Below are 25505 nucleotides of genomic sequence, written 5' to 3'. Positions count from 1 at the left end.
ACTGACCCTTTCTGTAAATTTCGTATTCCACCCGACCTAACCAAAGCGTCTGAAGGTGTACTGCATCGTTTGCGTCTCCGCGTGGTTTGTAGCCGAAGAGAGAGAGAGAGAAACAACTTTATTTTTTCCCCCAGAAAGCCAGAAGGGGAAGGAGTGGGATTTTTCTGCCCTTCTTTTCAGTTGTCGGCCAGGAGTCCTTGACCCCTGGTGGCTTCTTCAGCTTCTTGGATCAGCAGTTCCTGTAGTAGTTCTTCCGAGCTGAGCAGCGCCGTCTCCCATTGCTCCTCATTAATGATGTTTATTCTTTGTGTCTCTTTTTGTTTTTCTGTGCATGCCCATATTATGTGTTTGAGGTCTGCCCTTGGGTCGCATGTTTTGCAAAGATCGCTGACTGTCCCGGGGCACCCGAAGTTTCAAGTTCAAAATAGGGTGGGAGGATTCACCACTGTGCCCCACGTGCGCTGTGCACGAGACTACCGAGCACTTGTTGGGTATATGCCCGCGATTTGCCGCTCCGCGAGTAACACCGGCTAGCTGCCTGTCTCGTATACGACGTGGAGCAAGGCTTCAGTTGTGTCACTTTCTTGGACCATGGGCCAACAACAATGACTCATCTTTATGGAAAAAATTCTGCGTTTTGGGGGGGGATTTCTCGGCTAGAAAAAACTTTGTAATTCTTGCATTGTGCGCATGGCGGCATCTGTACGCGTTTGCGTCGTCATGTACTCTTTGACTCCTTTTTGTTGTTGGGGGCTCTACGCTTCCTGGGCTCCATTCGCTCTATTTTGTTGCGTAAGCTACACTGGCCGAGGTTGAGCAGTTTCGCGTATGCCGTGAAGGGCCGTTCTGCGCAAGCGCGGAGGACATTGGATTGACTTGTCTTGGCTTGGATTGGCTTGGATTGGATTGGATTTGGATTGGATTTGATGAAACTGGATTGTGTTGGATTGTGTAGCGTCATAGCCGCGGCAGACGCACTGGCGCCGGCGCGTACCCAGGTGTGCGCCTCAATTGCGTAGTAGCCAAGTCTGACGCTGCACCGGAGCCGCTTGATAGCCGTTTCGCGTGGCTCGTGAAGAACCGTGCTGAGCATGCGCTAGGAGCAGTGACTGGACTGGACTGGACTGGATTAGACTGAATTGGACTGGACTGGACTGGACTGGACTGGACTGGACTGGATTGGATTGGATTGCTGAACCTTAGCTCACGCTACGTATATCCTGGCATAGCAGAGCTAAGCCACTACAAATTTTTTTACTTAACTTTATTTAGGTTTTTTCCTTGCATTTCATTGTGTGCGATTTTTATTTAACTTTTGTTTTCTCTCTATTTGTTGCCATCCCGATATCTCACATTCACTTCACTGCATTGTAATCACCCCCATCTGGCGTAGCAAGCACTGCCGCTGGCAGGGCTGACCTCTCCAGCCCACATTAAAGAATTCTCTCTCTCTTTTATCTCTTTACTCTTTTTATTTTTGCTTTCGCTTCACTAAACACCATTCGTAGTGAATTTCTCGATACGTGGGTGCATAACTGGTGTGCCAATGAATTTGTTGCATTTGCACAGCTCTGAATTTGTTCGCGGGGAGTGCGCTTGCCGTTACCTAAACGACGCCTTCGGTTCCTACAACCTCTCGCGCGCGAAAAAAACCTAGCCACTTTGTACCCAACAAATCACTGGCGAGCGACGATGGTGTGGTGTTTAATTAGGCAGTTGTATATGTAATGAAAATTATTTTAGCGATGACTTTGCTCATATCAGTATGGCTTTGGCCAAGATCCAGTGGCCACTATTGCCTCACTGTGCTGAACTCAAAATTCCGGGGTAATGACGCCACCGGGAGCAGACTTAATGCCGTAACCTGAAGTTACTAACTATTGTTTTCGATTTTGCTGATGACGCAACTTCCGGTTGTGACCATGTCTGTCGTTAGCAAATCTTATCTCGCCCATGAGACACATCGAGATAGGGACCTGGCGGCGACTTTCTGGAGGCCTTGACGTGGCCCTTTACCTGCATAACTCCATGGCTTTACGTGACGGACAACAATTTTCGTTGCGGACACAAGAATAAAATATGTCGGTTAAGCCATCATGCGCATGTGCTGACTTTGTGTGTCTTGTTTTAAATTATTAACTTCCCCTGTAAAGTTGACCTTGCGCGAAAGCGCTTTTGTATCCGACGGGCCCACAAAAATCGAAAGAAATCCAGAGCTTCGCTGTAAATAAAAGTAATCTGCCTTCTTACCTTTGCCGTGAGACTCTCAGCGTCGTCGTAGCCGATCCATACATTCCCACTCACTGCCACCGGTGCCACCACACGAGGGTCTCGCGTTATCTTCCATGTCCAAGACTTCAGCTGGCTGCAAATCTGTAAAAATAAACGAAACATTCTCACTTTTTATTACTACGTTAAATTCGCACCTTTTCACTAGTTTCTTGTGTAGTTGTTTTCTAGTAAGTATACAACTGAGCGAACGTACGGCTTTGTTTTTTTGTTTTGTTTTGCTTTTTTACTGTATGCACTGTGCAGCATTTGCTTTTGAATGTGGGGGTGGTTGCCTGAACGCTGTTCTTACGCACATCTATCGTTCATTTCAGAGCTTCGCAGCAGGCCCTGTAAGTCGATAATTAGACTGGAGTTTACGAATACAATTTTAGTTGTGAGGTTGTGGTCACAGATGTGCAATTTCAATGCGGCATAGTGTCTCAAATACAGAGGATGTAAATCGCACTCAAGCAACGCGACTAAGCTCCCTTCACGTTCATTAAACTCCTGGTCTTCTCGATGAGATAGTAATGGGCACGCTTTGTTGCCCCATCATCATCACCATCATCATCATCAGCCTGATTGTGTCCACTGCAGGACGAAGGCCTCTCCCAAAGGCTTTCAGACACGTCTATCAAGCGCTAGATGAGTGCACCATTCGCTCCCGAATTTCCGTAGTTCATCCCTCTATCGAGTCGTATCCCTCTGTTTCGTCATATACGCGTCCCTAATTTATACCCAACAGCGCCGTGTTCTGGCTAAAACCCCGCCATGCAACATTTCCTTCCCTTGACCTTCCTTCCCTTTCCTCCCTTCAATCTTTTCTCCTCTCCCGCCCTTGGCTCTCCTTGTCCTGTCTTACCTTGCCTCGCCTTTGCTCTGCTCTGCTCTGCTCTGCTCTGCTCTGCTCTGCTCTGGTTTACTTCGCTTATCTCGGGTTTGCTTTGCTCTGCCTTGCTACACTGAGAAGATCAATACAAACTTTGAATGTCAGATATTCGTTAATTGGGTATATTCTCATCCATACTGTCAAGCGCACAATATGCGAAAGAATGTTTGGCATCCACCTGAATGCAGCCATACGGCTACGAAGGAAAGCTATACATCTTTCTCTGAGAAAGCTGTATAGCTTTAAACCTGTACAGCTGTAAAGCTGTACAGCTGAGAAAGCTGTATAGTTTTCCTTTGTAGCCGTATGGCTGCATTCAGGTGAATGCCAAACTTTCCTTCGCAGAAACTTACTCCACCTTGGGGGTTTCCCTGTATCTGACTAAGGCTTGACGTTGGGCTAGTTGGGTACACATTATTCACACTAAAAAACAGCGCCGGGACGAGGACGGAAGAAGTGAAAAACTAGAGCGCTGACGAAAAACTGAAGTACGATCTTATCCTATCGTACGAAGTACGATAGGATAAGATATCCCTCCATGTATGCAATGGAAGCTTAAATCGTACTTCAGTTGTTCGTCGCCACTCTAGTTTGTCACCTCTTCCGTTCTCGTCCCTGCGCTGTTTTTTAGTGCGAACCCTGTATCTGGTCGATTAAGCGCACCACATATCAGCTGAGACCCACCTCATTGTAGCCGAGGTATCCGGGCTCCCTGGTCACCGGCCCCGCAGGCCCGGGTCCCGTGGTGGGCGCCAGGAAGCCCGAGTTGTTCGGGTTGGCCAGCGTGAACGTACGACCGTACAGGGGCATGCCCAGCACCAGCTTGGCGGGGTCCGCGCCGTTGGCGAGCCACCTCCTGGTGGCGCTCTCCTGCATGGGCACAGGTTTCGATCATGTCAGCGTGCGAAGGAGGAAAGAAAGAAAAAAATAATCTTGCAACCATTGCGTTGCAACAGTTTCGCAACCTTTCTCTCCTGCGACTGCTTTTGGTAAGGACGACATTAGAGAGGTTTAGCAGAGCGGAGATCCGGTCCCGGTATGGTAACACCTCTGCGCACGCGCTGTAGCGCCGGTCGGCTACCGGGTACCGTATACCGTACCGGGACCGGATCTCCGGTCTGCTATAACTCTATTAAGGGGCGGACGGGCCGTTCACGTTAAACGTGCCAGGAATACGCTAAATTTACGCCTTGCGAGCCTGTCACTCTGTCTTCATAACCGACGTCACAAATCGCCCGGGGGAATGGTGCAAGGGGAGCGGCACTTCCGAACGCACTTTTTTCGTTTAAAATGTGCCTAAATCTGCGCATAAAAATCACAAAATGACCGACGCAATATACCATATTTGCACGATTTTAACGCACTCCTTTTTTTTTAACTAAAAGTAGCCTTCCAATTTATGTGCGCGTTATAATCGGACTCAAAACCAAATTCGGCTTCAAAGCGGCCAACAGAATTGCTACGAACTCCGCGCGAAATTTAACTCAAGTCAATACAGTCCGTCAACATCACGAGTAATTTTTGGTGCCCCCATTCCTTAATTAAAAATCAAGGCACTTTAAATTGCAAGCTTTCTCAAGTTTTCTCCAGTTTTAATGCCAACAGGAACTGAATAAGCAAGTTTATGAAGCCCAAGGGATCTTTTCTGCTACAGTTGCATGCGTCAAATAAATTGTCCTCTGCCAAGTACAAGGTGTCTTGTCTTCGATCTGAGCGGCAAAAACCACGTCAAACTTTTTTTTATTGCGCCCCAGGGCATCAAAGGAATTAAAAGATCAAAAAAGGGAAAGTCACGGGAGCCAAGCGGCTTCATGCACTACAGAATGCCGTATAGGCCTTAATTTTCGTACCTTGTCTTACTTGCGCGTTACAATCTGGGGCGCGTTGAAGTCGTGCAAATACGGCTCTGGTCCGGTAAAGGATTCGAAGAATGTTTACACCCACACCTGTATCCCTTCAGGTATGTCATTTTACCTGAAACTGCGCCACAGATGGCGAAATCTTCGTAGTGCAGCATTGAAAGTGCTCAATAACCAAAACAGCAACATAAAAGTCACGCAAATGAAAGGGCTCGACAATCCAACAGCGGGATAAATGGGAAGCAGAGTACGCTTTGCTTATCTGTTGCTTGGATCCTATCGAATAGCATACCGCTTTCAGGATGCTCTGAAGTGCGAAAGAAGTAAAGAAGCTTGTGGGTATTTTTTGCAAGCCCATTATAAGAGCACAACTTACGTAACTACGCCAGAGTGATGTGACATATGGTATATTTGTTGTTTTTCGTTAAAAAACATTCCCCGAGGTGAAACGCCAACAATAGCTAATTTAAGTCTACTGCCCATTCGCATAAATCTAAATGCTGGGCCTCAAAAAAAAAAAAAGACAAATGACAACGCTGATTGTAAAGCAGACTTGCCACGTTGAATGCTTTCTCCTCCTCGCTGCAGTTTTCACGGGCCCCAAGTGGAGAACAATGTCCTGTGTAGCTGTTCCAGGACCCGAAGAAGTCGTAAGCCATGACTGAGATGTAATCCAAGTACCTGCAAAGCCAACATTGCGCGTGCTTAAGCGCGGCTTAACAAGGCTGTGGCACGGCCCCTCGAGGGGCCGTGGCTGTGGAGACGACGCAGCGATTGTTCTACGAACTACCCTCTCACCCGTGCCAAACCTAATGGGCCCCTCTAAACTACGCTGTTTTTTTTTTATCTATGAGTAGAAGTAGACGAAAATAAGTAGCTTTTAAACACGGGTGTGACAGGCTCATTGAGCGATTTTCCACAGCTGATGTAGCTATAATCAAGCGCCCGCGGAAACACGTCATCCCCCGCAGGCCGAAAACAACGGCGGCAGCCACAAGTGCGCGGTGCCCTGACGGGAACAGCGACAACTGGAGTGTGGAAATTGTAGCGTCTTGTTGCGAGTTGTAGCGACCGCAGTCTGCTGGTAGCGGGGCCGGTCGCCGTCGCTTCGTCGAGCCAGGACTAGGGGAGAGCTTAGAGCAAACTCAACGGGTTTATTTACATTTTTACAAAATGAGGAAGCGTGCCAGCAGGCTCGCCGGCACTGATACTAGGGCAGAGAAGAAAGGATGCGCGATCTTAGTGCTGCAACTGCCAAGTAAATCTCTCTCTCTCTCTCTCTCTCTCTCTCTCTCTCTCTCTCTCTCTCCTCTCTCTCTCTCTCTCTCTCTCTCTCTCTCTCTCTCTCTCTCCTCTCTCTCTCTCTCTCTCTCTCTCTCTCTCTCTCTCTCTCTCTCTCTCTCTCCTCTCTCTCTCTCTCTCTCTCTCCTTCCCCCCAGTCAGTGCTCGCACAGTCGCGGTCCATGCCCGGAACTGACGCTTTTACACCAAAGCGCCTACCCCGCTGGAATGGACGTCGGTACCAGCACTTCGTTCCCCCAAGTAAAAAAAAAAAAAAAGTGGCCGAAATTTACGCGAGGCTTTCGAAAACCGATAGAGGGACGAGGTTGTGAACCGAAAAGAACTAACATTTGTCCTAACTACAAATTGGGTTCAGTAAATACCGTCAAATTACACGAGTTTGCGGATTACTTTCCGAATGTCCCGCAGCCTTGTCACCGACACAAGCTCGTTCTGCCAAACGATGGATGGCGAAATGCGGCCAAGCGCTGGTTCCGTCGCAGAGCTTACAGAATCTACACTTGAAAACACTACAGTTGTCGCGCTCACACGCTATTCAGCAACGCTTCGTAGCCGCACGCTTTCACGGCGACATCTTATGTCCCACAAGCGTAGATATCCTCCGTCTTTTTTTGTTTTATTCTCTTACTTTCGAGCGACACGCGATGACTCAGGGACGCCACATAAGGCCATATCGTGAACATAAGGCCCCATCGAATCCGATGTGCCTGGCAGTACGCGTACCCTCCGGTGATTCTCCTCAGAGAGTAGACACCATTGCGATAGGTGCCGGAACTAAACGCCATTTTAGCGTCACAGATGTCGAGCCGTGAGTCCGGTGCTGAGTGTGTCATCAAGACGCGCGCCTTGCACGCGCAGCACAACAGCCGCACAGTGTGGCGGGATTCGCCCATTTTTTACACGAATTCGTGCCATAAAGAAGGCATGTGCCCCATACCTTGCATGTGCCCTTCCCCTCTGTGCTCTATTTTTACTCCAACTATGGCGTAATGTTCTTATATGCACCGCGGACTTTCCACGCACTTGGTAATTGCTGGCACGTCGTAAGCTGCATCAGCGGTCGAGCTCCCTGCTGACACAGCCGCTGTAAGGAGCAGTCCTTTTGGCTCCAGGACACTCCGAAGCTCCTGTGAGATAGGGGGAAAAAAAGAAAGAAAGAAGCGTACGTTATAATACAGAGTCTTCAGCGCCAGAAAAACAGCTAAAGCTTTTATAAATGACCTTAAACTGCTTCGAATGTTTGAACCTTCTTTTTTTAATTTTTGCTGCAGTTACTAACATCCAATCAATTGATTCGCCACTGTTACAAATATCACAATCTGCACCACTTTGCCAGTTTGCAACAGTTACTGGTTTTTTTTTATGTTTAGTTATCTGGTGGAGGCATTAAACCAAACAATTCAGTACGACCTGCTCTCATTTTGGCAACTTGCAGATACGTATAGTGTAGGGACTGAACGAGTGACCGGTGGGTTTACACCTCGAACTTTTCCCTACGATACTTCTAGCGATTAGCGGGATACTCATGTTTAAAAAATAGCAGCACAATGGCACAAGAGTAAACATTTCGCGTTACTTCGATTCACATGCTCCGAGATACCAGTATACGTGCGACAAGCACGTTCCAAGAAGAACAACACGTACAAACGAAACCCTTTTCGTCTCATTGTTGTCCGTGCGTACCTGTAGCAGCAGAACGAAGTTTTCCTTGTCCTGGGGCACCCCTCCTCTTGCAGCCGGGTACTCCCAGTCGAAATCGAGGCCGTCGAAGCCGTGCTTGTCGAGGAAGGCTACCACGCTTTGGGCGAAGCGCTGGCGGCCGGCGGGAGTGGACGCCATTTGTGAGTACTTGACCGAGCCCTCGTTCCAGCCGCCGATGGCCAGGAGTGTCTTCAGATGCAGATGAGTCTCCTTCAGGCGGTTCACTTTCTCGTACATGCCTGCGCGGCGACGCGTATGAGAGCGACAGATGAAAAAAAAAGTGTGGTTGATTCCACTGTCATAGCAATCGGTAAAACACTAAAGTGCAATGTGCAGCGAAATCTGCAGCTGAGCATGATTTGCGGTATGGCGGTCGCCTTGTGGGTGCGCTTGGCGAGTGACGTCTTGCTGGCGGGTCGCTTTGGCAAAAAAATACTGGTGTCATTTCCGTGATGGATATGACGTCAGTGAAATCTTGGTGTATTTCGGCATAAAACACTTTCGTGTTAAACCCGAAAACGTACAACCCTAAGTATAACGTACTCTTTACTACTGAAGGTTGCTTCCCCGCAAGAAGACCCTGTGTGCAGGGGTGCACGCTTTACAGGCCGCTTGCTTCGTTGTACTGGAGTCACTTCCGTGACGGATATGACGTATGAGAAATCTTCGTGTATCCGGGAATAAAACGGTTTCATGTTTAAAAAATAATACCCCTGTCAAACGTGCCTATTTAAGTGCACTTACACGGAGTGCACTTGGCTAAAATGTCATTCGGGAGCAGCTAAACGGCAAACGCGAATGACACTTTACAAGGAACGCATTTTAAGCTGAGTGTGCTCCCCAAACACACTTTACCGGGGCCAGCTCGCCAAGTGAGTAATCTCGTCAACAGAAGTCCGTAAATCGGAAAAATTAACATAAAACCGTGAGCGTTTAGATGATAATCAGTAACGTTAAAAGTTATTTATAGATATATTGCTTATTTACTTTTACAAAAATTGAAGCAGCGACGAAAAATAAGAAAATAATCTCTCTCTCAACAACGTGCCAGCGCCGCCTGGTGGGTGTTTTGCTCCATGGCAGCCGTTCTCTGCGGCGTTCTCGTACTTTTCGTAGGTGGTTTCTTGTGGCCCTGTGATTGTGTTCCTGCTTCAGCCTATTTCTGTTGTTTTCAAAACTTTCAGATAGTTTTCTCCCACCAATAATGCTGATGTCATTCACTGCGCAGTGAATAAAAGTGAAGATATCAGCGCCGGTGTTCAGTCGCCGTCCCGACTCTGTTTTTTGTGGTCTTGTGCGAGGCACCGATTGCGATTTTAAAAACAATGAAAACACAACGAAATGTTTGCTTCATTCCTCACGTGATAAAGAGGAGAATTTCAAGTATATTTTGCACGCCGGCTATCGTCACTGACATCACGGCCAAGGGCACTTTATTTCGTCGTTTAGCAGCGCGCAGCCTAAATGTCACTTGGGAATCCCGAGTGCACTCGGCGGAAGTGCACTTAAATAGGCACGTTTGACAGGGGTATAACTCTGTGCGCTTAAGTACTTCTTACTGCTTGTGAATGCGAAAGCATCAGCGTAACCAGGCTGGAGCATCCCCGCTTTCGCAGCGAACAGACGGGCATCTATTTTTTGCGTTTTTCTCTGCCGCAGGCCCTACGGCACGTGTCGCAGCCAATGTGAGTTTACGAGCCGCCACAGAAAGCCCGGTTATAAGTGTTTGCCGATCGACCTGTGGGGGTATGTTGCACTCTGTGGATATGTAACTATGTGTGAGAATCGGGACTCGCGCGAAACAAAAAAAAAATCCCCGGGCGTTGGCTAATTTGTACATCTGCATGCAAATTTTATGCCGGAGCCACCTAAATGTCGCAGGTGGTTAAGGAGCTCTTCGGCTGTCTTAGACGCCACAATCCGTCCGTCTTTTTCACTAAGTAAGCCACCTGATGATTTTCTCATTAACATTTAATGCAGCTTAGCAGGTGAGCCCCGCTCCTTCACGGGGCTTGCTACTTGAGACGAGTAAAAGCAAAATGAATGCGAGCTGCTCCTTTCATTATTTAAGTAATCTACCACCTCCTCCTACTCATCACCCTCATCTACAGCAGTAGCCCAGTTAGAGACTAAGGACTTCCAACTGCTTCTATACCGCGCTACCACAATCCATCCTTCGCACCCAGACTTTCTTATCTTACCTTTATCGCATTGTTTGCCTTCTCCTACTTCTAATACGGCTAGCGCTATTTTCGGTGCACACCAAATGTTCTCGAAATTGTCGGCATTTATAGGGTTTACGGGAGACGCATCTGTAACAGGTGGTTTGTCGATACGTATAGAGCCACGTCCCCACAATTGCCTCCTTGTCCTTGCCGCCTGTTGGGGTACAAGGCAGCGTAACTCTGTCAAGATTTTTTTTCTTTTGAAGTGTTTCTGATGGCTGTTAAAAATCAACTGTGCTGAGTTTTGACGCGGCGCTCAGGCTTCACATCGCGCAACGCGACTCGCCGTCGGACTTTTCTGCAGAGGCTCAGTGGTCCACGGCGAAGCCACCACACCGAAAGAATCCTGAAGGTCCCTAAGTGCCCCGCTGCTGGCGGGGTCAAGGTTGCGGCGCTACCCAAGACTACACTGTGCATGCGAGGGCTCGACGCATCGGCTGTAGAGATGTGAACAGTAAAAAAAAAAAAAGACGCTTTAGGAAAAAACAGTTTTTTTGTTTTGCTTTTGTTTGTTTTTTTCAACTAGGGTAAGGCTGAAAAAATTACACCATCTTCCCACGTGGGAACCCTGAGGGGATGCAAAGCCGTGGAGTAGTAGCGTGTTAATTGGTTGTTAGAGTAAAGACACGTGTAGTAGCGTCTTAATTTAAATGTCTTCTTTATTTATCGAGTAGTGGGGAACGTTTTGCGGCTTCTCGTTCTCGAAGCGAGGAATCCGCTGTTCGACGCTGGCGTTTCGAAGCGTTGTCACGTTGCCGAACGCCATCTGGATCAGCTACTCGCCGCTGGCGTTTCAAAGCGGCTTCTCGTTCTCGAAGCGAGGAATCCGCTGTTCGACGCTGGCGTTTCGAAGCGTTGTCACGTTGCCGAACGCCATCTGGATCAGCTGCTCGCCGCTGGCGTTTCAAAGCGGCTTCTCGTTCTCGAAGCGAGGAATCCGCTGCTCGACGCTGCCGTTTACGTTCGGCGTCACGAGCTCTCCTCTGTGCAGCCTTGTCTTCGGAGGTGCTCGCGGTTCTGACAGTGTGCTGGCTGGCGCTAGTTGAAGGTGTGCCAGCCAGTTCGCTGACGGAATCGTTGGCGTCCATTTGCAGTAATCAGACGGCGCAGTACCGAAGAAGCAACTGAGCGGAGCGCGGACGGGTTTATTTGCAGAGCAGAGGGAGTGGAGAGGAGGGGCAGCGCGCATGCACGTGGTTGGAAAGCTGGTGTGCAGAGGGAAGAGGAGGAGCAGCGCGCGCTAGCGCACAGGTAGTGTGGAGAGGAGGAGGGGAGAGAGAGATCGGCGTTATCACAGCTGTTGTGGAGAGGAGGAGAGGTGCGGACGCCGGACGACGGAGGGTCGACTAAGAGATGCTTTGCATCTAAAAAAATTTAGTGCCCTTCCACTCTGTGAAGAAGGATGACCTGCAAAGCTTCACGTCCTCCATGGAGTGCACGAAACCCAGCACCTTTGCTTGTAACTTACGACTGATCATACTTCCTAGCCGATTATCTTATTGAAATTTGGAAAGACACCAACTTTGTCCTAGCGGACAAACGTAGACCTGTCTATTTCCCTCCAGCGTCGTAGGCATCCTACCGTTTGTGTAACACGCCAACGCAATCCGCTCTACCACTGAAGACACCGGACGGGTCTATTGGGCTGTTTGGGGGCAGCGTTTAAACCTCACGCCAACACAACGGGCACGCCATCGGTAACGGCATGAAACCTTTAGCTGCCCATCCCCTCCCCCCCTCTCCCTAAACAGGGAAACGCATAAACTGGCAACTGGTCGTCAGCGGGTGCTTGGAAGTGAAAGGCACTGTCGAACATGTCGCTCTGAAAGCTGAACAAGTGACATTGGCCCACGTTGGCGTTTCAAGCGGGCCAGTTGCTGTTCATCAGGGAGGGATTCGAAGCTACTAGACCACCTGAAACTTGAGGCGGCAACGGCGGTCGCAGCTCCTCTTCGTTGTTTTCGCGCCCATTTACGCTTGTGTTCGGGCTGGCGCATCTTCATTTTCCACTCTTCTTCCTCCAAGCGAACGACATACGTCCGTACCATAGCAAGTGAACACCTCGAAGGCCTCGACCTTTATTCTGGCAGATACACGTAAGTGTCCCTTTTGCTGCGAAGTCGTAGGCATCTCATTGTGTGTGCAACACCCCAACCCAGACCCAAACCGCTCGATTGCGCTGGACAGCTGACAGGGTGGATTGAGCCATGAGACTCCCACGTTTAAATCTGCCACCACCACAACGGGTATGTCATCGGTAGCGGCGTCGACCAGGGCCTGCTATGCGCGCATGCCCCCTCCCTTCACCGCCAACCCGTGCACGCCTAAGCCGGCAACAGAGGGTGGGCGCATAACTAGGCGTGAAGTACCCTGGCGAAGACAGAGAGAAAGACTTTATATGCGGCCATACTAAGAGCTATTGTTACTTTTCCGCCAGAAAAACTATGACCGCCGAGGGCCGCCGACGCGAGAATGTCGCTCGCAATGGCTTTCAAGCTAAAGTAGAATTATGTGCTCACGCCGGCGTTCCAACGGGGCAAGTTGCTGCCTTGTCAGATTGCTTTCAACCGGCAGGGACCCGCAGCTAGAGGGCGAGGTGAAATTATTGGCGGCAACGGCCGCGGCTATATTCTCGGCGGCGGCGGTGGCGGTGACTTTGGGCGTTTTTACGTCCATTCGCGCTGCTGTTGATTCACCGCAATCATCTGATAACGGCGCTACGGCTGCTGTCAGCCGACTGCGAAACTTGTGAAAGAGCCATAGCTTGTGGCGAGGGGAATAGCGTTGTGATAACCATTGTGAAAGAGGGGTCCGCGGTTGTGAGGAGGAGCCCCGGAGCAGCGCCGAGTAAATCCGCTTCACCGGAATGAAAACAAGGGGTGGGGGGTGAGGCTAATGAGTGAGTGAGTAAAGACTTTATTGAATCACCTGCTGTGGTGTCCCTAATGGAGCACCATGACGCGGCCTACGTCATCCCGTCTAAGACCCTCTATTCGGCAGCCGCCTCTCTACTCCCCTCGAGGACCTTCAGCCGCTCCTGAATGGGGGCCGAGCCCTCTCGGCTTTCGACCGGCTTCTGCTTTTCAAGGGCAGCCAGGGTCCGCTGGACGGCCTGGAGTTAGTCGTTCTTGTCGTTGCTCCGCGCCGCAGCCTCGAACCACGGCGGGATCGTTGTTGCTGTTGCCGCTTCGCTGGGCCTTGCCGTACAGTCCCACAGCAGGTGGGCCGCAGTGGCTCTCGCACTGTGACACACCTTGCACGTGTCGTCCTCGGGGCACACGTGTTTCATAATGACTGGGGTCAGTAGCGAACCCGTCTGCATCTGTCTGAACACCACCGCCTGTTCCCGAGTCAGACTCGGGTCGGGCGGCGCCATTCTCCTCCTGCTTAGCCTGTAGTGCTTCGTTATTTCGTTATATGTGGCCAGCCAATCCTTGGTCTCCACCCACCATTTCGCAGACGGGTTCGCTACGGCCGCGCGGCCTGTTAACTCTCGCGCGGTCGAGTTCGCCGTCTCGTTGTGGTTTTGGTAATGTTCCGAGACTTCGTTCCCGGCGTGGGCCGGAAACCAGTTAACTGTCACATCTCTATCCTTGAGGTCCAGCGCGGCGAGCACCCGCACTGCCTTACAACATACTCTGTTCTTGGCATAGTTTCGCACTGCACTCTTAGAGTCACACAGCACGGTCTTGCAGTCCGGATCCGAGATGGCTAAAGAAATCGCCACCTCCTCCGCGCACCGCGCCTCCTTCGTGCGTACGCTCGCCGCGGTGATCGTACCGCCGGTCTTGGCGTCGATGACCACCGCCGTGAATGCCCCGCGTTCTCGATACTCCGCGGCGTCGACGTATTTCGTCCCCGGGCAGCTCCGCGTGCAATTCCACCATTGCCTTGTCTCTCGCCGCTCTCCGTTCCCGGTTGTGTTCGGGGCTCATGTTCTTTGGAATGGGATAGACTCTCATTCTCCTTCGTACCCAGTCCGGGATCTCTGCCGTGCGGCCGTAGCCGTCCTTGCTCGAGTCGGGATCTACGCCCACTCTCTTCAGGATGGCTCTTCCGGTTTTGGTTGCCGCGAGCCACTCGAGCTGGGCGGCTCTTTGTGCCTCTCCCATCTCCTCGAGCGTGTTGTGCACGCCGAGGTCCAGCAGCTTCTCTGTGAGGCTAATACTATTTTGCAGTAAAACAGAGAGCTTCTCCTGGGAAATTTGTTGTGATGCGACTAGTCTGCAGTGAGGGAAAACGCTTTCTGAAACCAATGATTTAACGTAAAATCCTGCGCAGATTTTGAGAGCGGAACCTCTGCTGGGACTTTTGTGATGCAGCATAAAAAAACATTCTATTCAGTGTAAACGGAGAAATTCATCGGGCACTGAAATATTTTAAGTGATTAGAGGGCGAAAGCCAGAGATTACTGCTGCATCGTGTTTGCGGTGGCGTCACGTTCACCTGCGATGCGGCCCGCATCCAGATAATTTTTCTTCCATCCCGTCATGGTACAGGGTTACTGCTGCAGTTACCACACTGGGCTGCGGCTCCTGGCGACCCGGGTTCAAAACCCATTGGAACCCAAATAAGTTTCCATGCATATTTTGTTCACTTGTGTTCTTTTTTAGAGCTGGCGTAATTTGTTTTCATTCGTGTAATCGCCAGCAAATACGGTCACTTTTCGCGTTTGATGAGACATCTAAGGCTTCCGCCGTAAGAAATATGTCGAATTTTTTATGGATCTGTGCGGAATCGTATTTTTTTTTAATTTTTCATATTTTTCTTAAAAAAACATAAAAGAAACTTTTTTTTTACACGCCCCTCAAAATTTCATGAAAAATTACATCCCTCTAGTCGGCTGTTCGCTGTGTCTGACTCATCGCCTCTTCGAGTCAACGAAAGCGTTTTCGATTGGGCGTGGACTCTGCTTTGAAAGTTGTCGCTTTTACCATTGCAGCGGAGACTAAAAGCTTTTGTCTTGAGTCAGCGCGCTAGGGACAGAGCTCGACGTCGGTACTTTGCCTGTTTCGATTGCCATGTTTTCACACAGCAGTGTTTCTGCGCCGTCGTTTTCCTCCGCTCACCATGCACTAAAGTTTGGCATTTGTATCTTCGTCGCTGGAACGGGGACAACTCTTCCGCAAGCCGCTTGCCAACTACACCACCTCAGTGCAACGGGTCGTACTGGTACGCCTCGTCCTGCACCATGCCATAATACTAACACCTGATCAGGCCGTACTTGCCCAATCTCAGCTCAACAAAATGTTTTCAAATGTTCCGTTCAGCAGCATAGCCCAATGCTGACTTCCCAAGAAAATGAAATACTAATTTATTTAATGCCTCATATTCGCCAAATCTCGGCCCTCCCCCGCAAATCATCGCCATACTCACATCTTAAGAACTTGTTGCTGGGCCAGTTGACGGGTGCTTGAGGGCGAATACTAATTTGTTAGTGACTACTTGAAGTGTTGTGAGTAAGGCTATGCTCAGACTACCGACGCAAAAGTCATATCGTGATCTATTTACGTAAAAGAAAAAAAAACGGTGTGTCACGCAGTCCGGCTTGCTGTGACGTGAAATGACGTCATTTTTTAAAGATATTTGAAAGTTGCGGCAGCGGTCCGAACCCGGCTTAACACGTGTTCTCTCCCCTCTCCTGTGTTCATCTCATTAATATTAATATCATGTCGCTATCTCTTTCTCGCTTTATTTCAAGGAATTTTGTTCTGGAGACAGAAATTTGATGCACAGGGCAAGAACGTCGACACGGCTTTGTAAGGGACGTTACAAGTACCTGTCTATGAATGGTGATATCTATAATCGTATCGGAAAACAAACATCCCGGCCTTCGCCCGACGGCAGCCGTGTAAACGTAAGATAAGCGTTGCGGCGTAAACCTTAGCCGCACTGACATGCGCTTGTGTGCCCAGCACACACGTACCCAGTCCGTAGTTGTCCTTGAGATCCAGGTAGGGGTCGAAGGCCGCGATGACCCCGTTGTCCAGCTTGGCGAAGGCGTAGACCAGGTGCGTGCACAGAGACGCGTCGATGTTATCCACCGAGAACTTGCCCGCGCCGTCCCGGTAGTGCGACCAGCTTCCCCAGTAGCACAGGAACACTTGATTCTTGGTCGCGCCATCTGCGACTGCTGAGAAAACGACGGCCCCATCAGAGTTCGAGCTCTTGCTTCGGTAACCACGATGGGCCAACACCTGAGTTTTGTCGGCTGTCATTGAGCCCTATTTTTAATTAACCTCTCCTAGTTCCTTAAATACCTCTCCATACTTACTTTAAACCCCAAAACAGCGCGGAAATTCGGAATATACTCACACGACACTAATAGAGAGTTACAGCAGAAAAGGGAAACTGTCCCGGTCGGTATACGGTGTTCCAAACCACTACTGGGAGTGCAGAGAAAGGCCGAAACCGGTTGCGCTCATGCGCACTTTGTACTGATCAGCACCATGCATTATTGCGGAAATTTTATACATCTCTTAAGTGACAGCACCACGATGACTCTGTCGGTTCGGTCTGTGACGTGCCCATTTTTGCCTCAAAGAAAGATTGAATCGGAAGGCAGGAGCGGTGAGCTCCAAACAAACAAAGCATCGTTTGTCGCCGAACAAAAGCCGAAAGAGCTACGCAGGGTGTGATTTTTCGGTTAAAGCAAAAAGCTATTCAGCTTTCAGTGCCTAAACATTATTGAAACTTTAGTGTGCGCTTGATAACAAAGCGATGTCATGGGGTGCGTTTTTCCTTTCCTCGTGTCGACCTCCCGAATTCCAGAGTAACCCACTCGGTTCTTTTCTATAGATCTCTTAGCGGGGTATCGGCACACGCACGCGACCACAGGCTCTGGCCTTTTTTTCTATGTTCTGGTTTTCAATTCCCGTTCTGTTTCAAGGGAATAGAGGGTCAGACGGACTTATATGGAGCGACCCAGATATTTTGCAGAAATTCAGAACAATTGCAATATGTTTAAAAAGCCTCGGCTCGGCATTACACTTTCCGTGGATACGCAAAAGTGCTCCCAAAGCTCAAACAAATTGACAATTTAGGGGGCATCATTTCGAGAAGACACAGCCATGAACGGAGGGCAAACATACGCACTGATCACGGCGGTGACTAAAACAGCTATACCAGAGCAGCGTGGAAATGTGAGATGCCAGCTGCCTCTTCGTACTTTCTCTAAGAGCCTTCTCTATGTGTTTGAAGAAAATTAGCGCTAAAATAAAAACAGTCGCACGGACATTAGAACAAGATTGGGCACTCTTGACGCCGAAAAACATAAAGAAAGCAAGACGCTTTCTCTAACCGCTTCGCCATGGACTGCCTTACTACCCATAGCCTTATCAATGACAGCCTGTCTAGCTGTCATTATAGAGGAAACAATGAACCTTGATAAGGGGCGCGATAGAATACAATACCTCCCTTAAACAATGGAATAAAATGAGCTTTATCTTTAGGTCACAGCCCCCTTCAGATACCTCCACACACATTGCTCAATGTACAATTGCATATGATCAGTAAGCACGCGTCGCCATTGAATCACGTTAAAGGAACATTCGTCTCAGTAATATAGAAATCTTATGGACGAGTAGCGTTAACAGCCTCTTGTCGCAGAAAAGTCGGCGTCGTCGGCAGTGTTGACCACGAAGGAAAAAAAATTGGCTGGCGATTAGATACTTCCTAATGCGATATTTGGGCGCAGCAGCAGTGCGCTCAGCATTCATTCGTGGGTTCTCTCGACGGCAGCGATGATGAGCCTCTGCGTCGGCGGCGCGAAGTGCGTCTCACGAAGGGACCGCGACCCGCGCCTTATGCAGGGAACGGACACCATCGTCATGCGCACGCCCCCTCAGGTTTTCGCCAGCGTCGCGCAGACGAGCGTCTCGTGCGGGCACAGCATACTGCCCCCTCCCCCCTCCCTCGCCTTTCGGAGAGCGCTCGTGCCGCCCCGGCGAACCGCTTTCCCCTCACAATTTCGCGACACTCTCCCCCTTTGCTTTCTTTCACGATTCGGTCTTCGCGACACTCTCCTCCACTCTCCTCCTTCGCTTTCTTTCACTGTTTGGTCTTGCCATCGTTCAATCGGTTACGACGACGACGCGGCTGAGCCCAGAGGCGGCCACCAAAAGGCTGCGCACTAAAATCGGCGCGAGCGAGAAGTCCCCCCGCGCAACAATGCGGTGCCACTGAAACCCCCCGGACCGTATACGGCGCTGACCCAACATATGGGCGCGCGAGCGGGAGCAGAGATATTTTCACCACTGAAGAGCTCGTGTTTTGAGCCGGAGCCACTTCTTAGGCCCGCAACTGCTTTCGTGCCTTTCTTGTGGTGGCTTGACCCTGAGTGCTGCGTTGGCCCGCCATATATGATAATAAGAGAATGAACGTTGCAAGAAAAAAGTGATGAGGAAAACAACGCACGTTGATAGAATGCGCCTTAGGTTACAAGGAACACAATTTGAAGAAGACACACGGACGAAGTATACAGCACGAGCGCAAACAAACAACTGATTTATTAGAAGTGCAATATTTGTTTGGTCATAAAAACACGTAGAAATTAACGGTTACAAGATATAATTGGAAAGGAGGGAAACAGAAAAAGAAACATTCTTTTTTATACAAACAGGCGCTGAACGTCGTAACCTGGTGAATGGCTCTTCATCTTTGTATCAGTATGCACAACCAACTAGCCCAATTCCTTACCGTACTCACAAAAGAACGCACAGAAACCGTTTCAGTAGCAAAAAATTCAGGCGATTACTATAAGCTGATTAAGATTGCCACTACAGCGCCATCTATTATCGTGCTACAAGCGTGGAGGTTGAACGCGGGATATATGTAACATGTACACTAGAGAAATAAAGGCGCGCCGGAAAGGTTCCCGCATTTTCTGAAGCATGCAGGCAAACCTGCGTGCAGGATGATAACGGTAATACATTAGAATGAACACTCCGTTATGAGAGATTATTACGTAAGACTTTCGGAAAAGTCCCAGCTTCGACAAACGTAACAAATGCAACATGGCCACGGAAAGAAAATTGCCATAGGACAGGAATGTTCACCTTGGAAACGCCGAACATCCCCCCGAAATTGGTAGCCGGACCAAACAAAGTGTCAATGCAGCTGATAAAAGATCTGGGTCAACATGGCGGGAAACTGCCAAAACACAGCGCCGTCGAACGAGTTATTAACACAAAGAAAGTTTTAAAGGGGTCCTGAAATACCTTCCGCTGATGCATGAATGTACATGTACCCAAATAAAGCAATGTATTTGCAATCTCCTCCCGCAAGAATTTTATTAAAGCGATGAGTATTAGCTGAGAAATCGTAAATCAAAAACCGCGCATTATCGTCGCTCCGCGTTTCCTCCTCCTTTCGACTTACTCTCCGCTGTTGACGGCGCGCAAGCCTTGCCTCCCATGATGCTGCGCTCCGCAGCGGTGACGTACTTCCGCTATTGCGCTGCTCAAACTGTCGTCTGCTACGGGCAAGCTTTGTTGACACCATGAATCCCGCACTGCGCTCAAGGCTGGAAAAGCGAACGAAAAATCTGGCCGCATGTATGCGGCGGCCTGGCCTTGCCCTTTCGCGGTGTATACGTTGCTGGCGGCACATGACTTTTTATCGGCGGCGAACTCGCAGCCGCACGGGGAGGGTCGTGCGCTCGTTCCCTTGATGCACCGCGCACTGTTTATCCAAAAAGCGCCGTATCAGATGTGGCCCCGCTGGTGCCGGGTCTTATTTTGCGGCGGTGGTAATTCCTGGCGGCGGCATGTGAAAAAGTCATAGTATGTTAAACCGATACAGAACCCGTGCACAAAATGCTTCAATCATGCGACCAGTTTAGCTTGGGGCGACGCGTGGTGGAGAGCGGCAACGTTGGCAAAACATGCTCCGTCGCGGCTCTGAGCTTTCTAGCGCTGGAGCGAGCGCCATTTCTTTAACAATCTCAAACATCGGTTGCCTTGGCAACAAGGCACAAACCACTCCAGAAATCAGTTACGGTTGCGTGATCCCGGTTCAGCTTGGGGCCCCACTTCGCGACATGTGGCTGTTGCAGGCGTACCACTCACGCCCATTGGGAAGTGCGAGATGCGTTTGGCATTACAAGAGGCGATGGTGTGTGTTGTGGACGCCTTTGTTTCGCGATGAAATGCGACGTTGTGCTTCTGCGGGTGGATAGTGCTTCCTATGGTCTGGATTATCTTTCTCGAGCGACGTACGACTCAACCTCGCATGGGGTATGTGCAGTGTGCGTGGGTAAAAGCCATCGGCTTGTGCGCCAGAGTTAAGTGACTTGCTGTTCGTTCCCGCAACCGCGCGCGAGGTGAGTACCGAATTTACTACGGGAAGGAGGAGGAAACCCATCGTCTGTCAATCGCGGTTCAGACTTGCAACGCATGTTGTGACGTTGTGTTCGTTCGAAACGCATCTGTGGATTGTTTTGAAGTTGAATAAAATGTCCGCGTCACACCCGGGCATTCGGCTCAGGGCGTTCTCTGCGATTGCACGAAAGAAGTGCCACGGGGCTTCAGCGCTTTCTTTATGGAACGTACTCAGGTAAGAGAATATCCATGTCGTGTTATGGCCGTGTTGCATTCAATACAAACGGTTAAGCGTTTGTTTTACATTTGTTTCGTTTGTCGTAAAATGCCCAAGCACTCCGGCACTCCGCTGGCAGATCAGCCGGCGAGCCGACGCTGAGCAGACGACTCATCTCTTTGCCGGAAGTGCGTGAAAAAGCCGCCCAATAGCAGGATGTCTAGCTCATGACGAACATCTGGGAATCGATGATGTAGACATGTGAAGATGGCGGCGTCCAAAAACACAAAGGAAAGGGTGAGAAAAAAACGACAAACTTTGCAACAAAAGTGTGAGCTTTCCGCTGCGCGTAAAAGAGTAATACTTGGCACAGAGTACGTTGACGACCCAATCTAACGGTTGCGCTAGTTCATTTAGTGTGCTCAAAATGCCTTTCAGGGCCCCTTTAACTCTAAAGCAGAAGGCATTTAACGTGGGTAAAGGACACCCTTCTGTAGCGCGTTCTCGCCGCCCATGTATACAGTAACGCCAATGCTGTCTGTATGCTTTCAATGACACTTTTGAAAGCGCAACTGAGGGTGAGTGAGGAAAAATAAATTACTCCGAGAACAATAATAAAGTCAGGTCAGCCTGGCCGTTAGAGGATAATGTTTTGTCGAAACGTAGTGTATAGATATTTCAATTGACTATGACCGACCATTAGGGCTTTCGTTCCGCCATCAGAGAATTACTCCATTGGGAGAATATACAGCAGGTCCTGTGAGGCCACACGTACGCTATAGGCTATTGCGCTGATTCCCAAGAGTGTCCAGGAAATAAGAGTATAATTAGGCAGAAGTTATTTTAGATGGCTGAAACTGCGCGGAGCATTCACAGAGGCCAGGAGCCGGGATGTGCTTCCTCTCGATTATTGTTTGCTCCCTCCGTTAGGAAAATAGCAAGACAAATGGACAACAGTAAACTTGGCCTTTATTAAAAATGCCCGCCAGGTGGGATCCGAACCCACGAAGACGGAGTGGCGCTGGCTACCACCCCCAAGCACAGGAAAAATTACATTGACATAAATACCCAGAAAGTGGAGGGGAAAAATAGCCCCGCCGGTAGCGTAGTGGTTATCGCACCAGACCGGTATTCTGGAGGTCGTGGGTTCGGATCCCACCTGGCGGGCATTTTTTCTCCACTTTCTTTCTTTCTTTCCAAATTCTTTACGTGTTTCAATGACCTACCATATCCTCCCCTTTGCTTTCCGAGGTTTTCTTGACTGCCAAACTTTATTTCTGTCTTATTTTCAACGAGCCCCTCATTTCCTATACTGATTCGCTACATGCATAGCGAGGACCTCTGTTCTGGCAGTCTTGGTGCCATAGGAAGCTTAAGAGGGTTCAACGCTGGTCGACCACTCTCGACATGTCGTAGACACTCGAGTCACGGCCTGGGGGTTAAAAAAAAGGTCCCCTTCACCCCGAGAAGTCGGAGTGGCGCTGGCTACCACCCCCAAGCACAGCAAAAATTACATTGACATAAATACCCAGAAAGTGGAGGGGAAAAATAGCCCCGCCGGTAGCGTAGTGGTTATCGCACCAGACCGGTATTCTGGAGGTCGTGGGATCGGATCCCACCTGGCGGGCATTTTTTTCTCCACTTTCTTTCTTTCCGAATTCTTTACGTGTTTTGAACTACCATATCCCCCCCTTTGCTTTTCGAGGTTTTCTTGACTGCCAAACTTTATTTCTATATATATATATATATCTATATATATATATACATATATATATATATATATATATATATATATATATATATATATATATATATATATATATATATATCCTATATATATATATATATATATATATATAAGACAGAAATAAGAATTGGCAGTCAAGAAGACCTCGGAAAGCAAAGGGGAGGATCTAGTAGCTCAAGATAAAGAATTTGGAAAATAAGAAAGTGGAGAAAAAATGCCCGCCAGGTGGGACCCGAACCCACGACCTCCAGAATACCGGTCTGGTGCGATAACCGTGGGTTCGGATCCCACCTGGCGGGCATTTTTTCTACACTTTCTTATTTTCCAAATTCTTTATCTTGAGCTACTACATCCTCCCCTTTGCTTTCCGAGGTCTTCTTGACTGCCAATTCTTATTTCTGTCTTATTTTCAACGAGCCCCTCATTTTCCTATTCTGATTCGCTACATGCATAGCGAGGGCCTCTGTTCTGGCAGTCTTGGTGTCATAGGGAGCTTAAGAGGGTTCAACGCTGGTCAACCACTCTCGACATGCCGTAGACGCTCGAGTCACGGCCCGGGGTTTAAAAAGAAGGTCCCCTTCACCCCGAGTAGTCCGAGTGGCGCTGGCTACCACCCCCAAGCACAGGAAACAAAAAAAACCTGAACATAAATAGCCTAGAAAGTGGAGGCTAAAGTGGCCCCGCCGGTGGCGTAGTGGTTTTCGCACCAGACCGATATTCTGGAGGTCGTTGGTTCGGATCCCACCTGGCGGGAATTTTTTCTCCACTTTCTTATTTTCCAAATTCTTTATCTTGAGCTACTACATCCTCCCCTTTGCTTTCTGAGGTCTTCTTGACTGCAAATTCTTATTTCTGTCTTATTTTCAATGAGCCCCTCATTTTCCTATTCTGATTCGCTATATATATATATATATATATATATATATATATATATATATATATATATATATATATATATATATATATATATATATATATATGTATTATACTTTCATCTTTTGGCGCGGGTTTGTGCTGCTGGGTTCAGCCATTGGGTGACCCCTATTTGCCTAGCTTCACCCACATTCGGAAGGGGTGTAGGCCCGTTCGTCACATGGCGTTTCGTCATAGGCCGGTTTGTAATAGGCCGTTTGGTCACATAGGATCATTCGTCATAGGTCAGTTTGTCACTTAAGACAGTTCGTCACAGGAACGCAAAAACAAAATTCGTGGCTTTTTTTGGACGTAAGTGGTGATGAGGCATGACTATAACTACTTTGCACACGTTTTCGCAGTACTGGTATTCTTAGCGGCCACCACGGCGATCCTAAACTGGCAGTAAGGCACGCCACAAAAAATGTTGGGCTTTCGGGGATACCATGCACGAATTATCCTGGTCCTGCTGTCCATACGGCTCCCATCCTCTGTGCCTCGCTTCTCTCTTTCAAGCCGAAAAAACAACGCGTAAGCATTCATTTTGTGCACTTGTGACGAACTTTCCTAAGTGGCAAACTGGCCTATGACAAATGATCCTGTGTGACCAAACGGCCCATTACGAACCGGCCTATGAAGAATGATCCTATGTAACCAAACGGCCTACTACCAACCGGCCTATGACGAAACGCCATGTGACGAACGGGCCGCATCCCGTTGAACTCGTATCTATAATCTTGTCCGAACACGTCACTCTACTTTCCCATTCTGTCTTGCATTCTTTTTTGAGCTTTGCTAGATGTACGGCCCAAAGTACAAAAAAACTAACTAAACCTGGGCCTCGCTTCTCTCTTTCGAGTCGAAAAAAACAACACGTGGACATTCATTTTGTGCACCTGTGACGAACTTTCCTAAGTGACAAATTGGCCTACGACAAATGATCCTGTGTGACCAAACGGCCCATTACGAACCGGCCTATGAAGAAAGATCCTATGTAACCAGACGGCGTATTACGCGCCGGCCCATGACGAAACGCCATGTGACGAACGGGCCGTATCCCTTTCGGAAGTTCCACCGTTTCCCAGCGGCAACCTCGTGGAGGTTGGGGCCACCCAGGAGGGCCAGTCCTACCACCCTCCATAACTCGACACTCGCGCTCCCCAGAAGCAGGGTTACAGGGGTATGCCAGCTCCCCCAGCGATATGGACTAGCCCCCTTTGGGCCCCCGCATGGGTTACAGAGGTGTGCAATTGCCTCCGGCCCGTGTCTCAATCATATTTAATAAACCGATTGGACACCAGGTGTGTACCGTCGATTGACGTAGTTATAGGCAACTTTGACACCCCGGCCTCCTCCCACGCTGGATTAAAGGAGCGCGCTACTGCTCCCGGCCATTGGGTAAATCTGTTATCCCTGCTTTTGCACGGATTAACAAGACAGTCATAGTTACTCCCGCCAAAAGTTACGACCCCTTCCACCGGGGCATTTCCCGACAAAGTCGGGTAACTTCCCAAGCACGAGATCCCCTGTGCAGGGGGTGATTGTACCAATTTTTACTTGTTGGTGCCCAGCGGTACCGAAGTACCTCCCACATTCTCGTACCCCATGGTACAAACCGACGTGGTGGAACCAGTACACTGGATCCCCCGTACGGGGGGCGCCTGTCCCCATTTTTATTCTGGTCGGTGAAAAGCTGCTCCAGAGGAACCTACCACGTCTGCCGCAGTGGTAGTGCGTGTCCAAGCCCTTCATACCCCACCGAGACAGGGGGCGCTTGTACCCTTTGAACTGGTGGATGCCCAGCGGTCCCAGACTCCGCCCGAAGGGGTTCGAGGGACCTACCACGTGGCCTCCCATGGCTGCTTGTGGTCAAGCTCCAAGCATTTGCTCCACCGTCGAGACAAGCTACGGTACGGGGACGCTTGTACCTTTTAAAGAAACCGGTGGGCATTCGGCGGCCCAGGATTCGAACCTGGTACCTCCCGCTTACGATACGAGTGTTTCACCACTCGACCATCGCCCTCGGTCGAAGTTCTTGCGTTTTTGCAGCCGCCCCTTTCCAT

The 25505-nt window shown here is 49.4% G+C and overlaps 1 protein-coding gene and 1 non-coding gene across 2 annotated transcripts in view; one reads left to right on the top strand and one right to left on the bottom strand.

The window, feature by feature from the left end:
* The window catches only part of LOC144168481 (putative chitinase 10), a 114810-nt gene that overhangs the window by 79650 nt on the left and 9655 nt on the right, over positions 1 to 25505 (bottom strand). Inside the window, exons 2-7 of the mRNA XM_077697454.1 lie at positions 16174 to 16380; positions 8005 to 8261; positions 7345 to 7448; positions 5577 to 5700; positions 3845 to 4030; positions 2251 to 2373 (exon numbers count right to left, since the gene is read on the bottom strand). Of these exons, the coding sequence (XP_077553580.1) occupies positions 2251 to 2373; positions 3845 to 4030; positions 5577 to 5700; positions 7345 to 7448; positions 8005 to 8261; positions 16174 to 16380 (1001 nt within the window). The remainder of the gene's footprint in view (positions 1 to 2250; positions 2374 to 3844; positions 4031 to 5576; positions 5701 to 7344; positions 7449 to 8004; positions 8262 to 16173; positions 16381 to 25505) is intronic.
* Trnai-gau (transfer RNA isoleucine (anticodon GAU)) lies at positions 23211 to 23283 on the top strand. Its single transcript has one exon. It is a non-coding gene; the product is annotated as a tRNA-Ile (tRNA).

Source organism: Haemaphysalis longicornis, unplaced genomic scaffold, assembly GCF_048455015.1.
Source record: "Haemaphysalis longicornis isolate Haplotype H1 unplaced genomic scaffold, Haemaphysalis longicornis Haplotype H1 scaffold_2, whole genome shotgun sequence".
Lineage (NCBI taxonomy): Eukaryota > Metazoa > Arthropoda > Arachnida > Ixodida > Ixodidae > Haemaphysalis > Haemaphysalis longicornis.
This window is presented reverse-complemented; position numbering and strand designations above follow the sequence as displayed.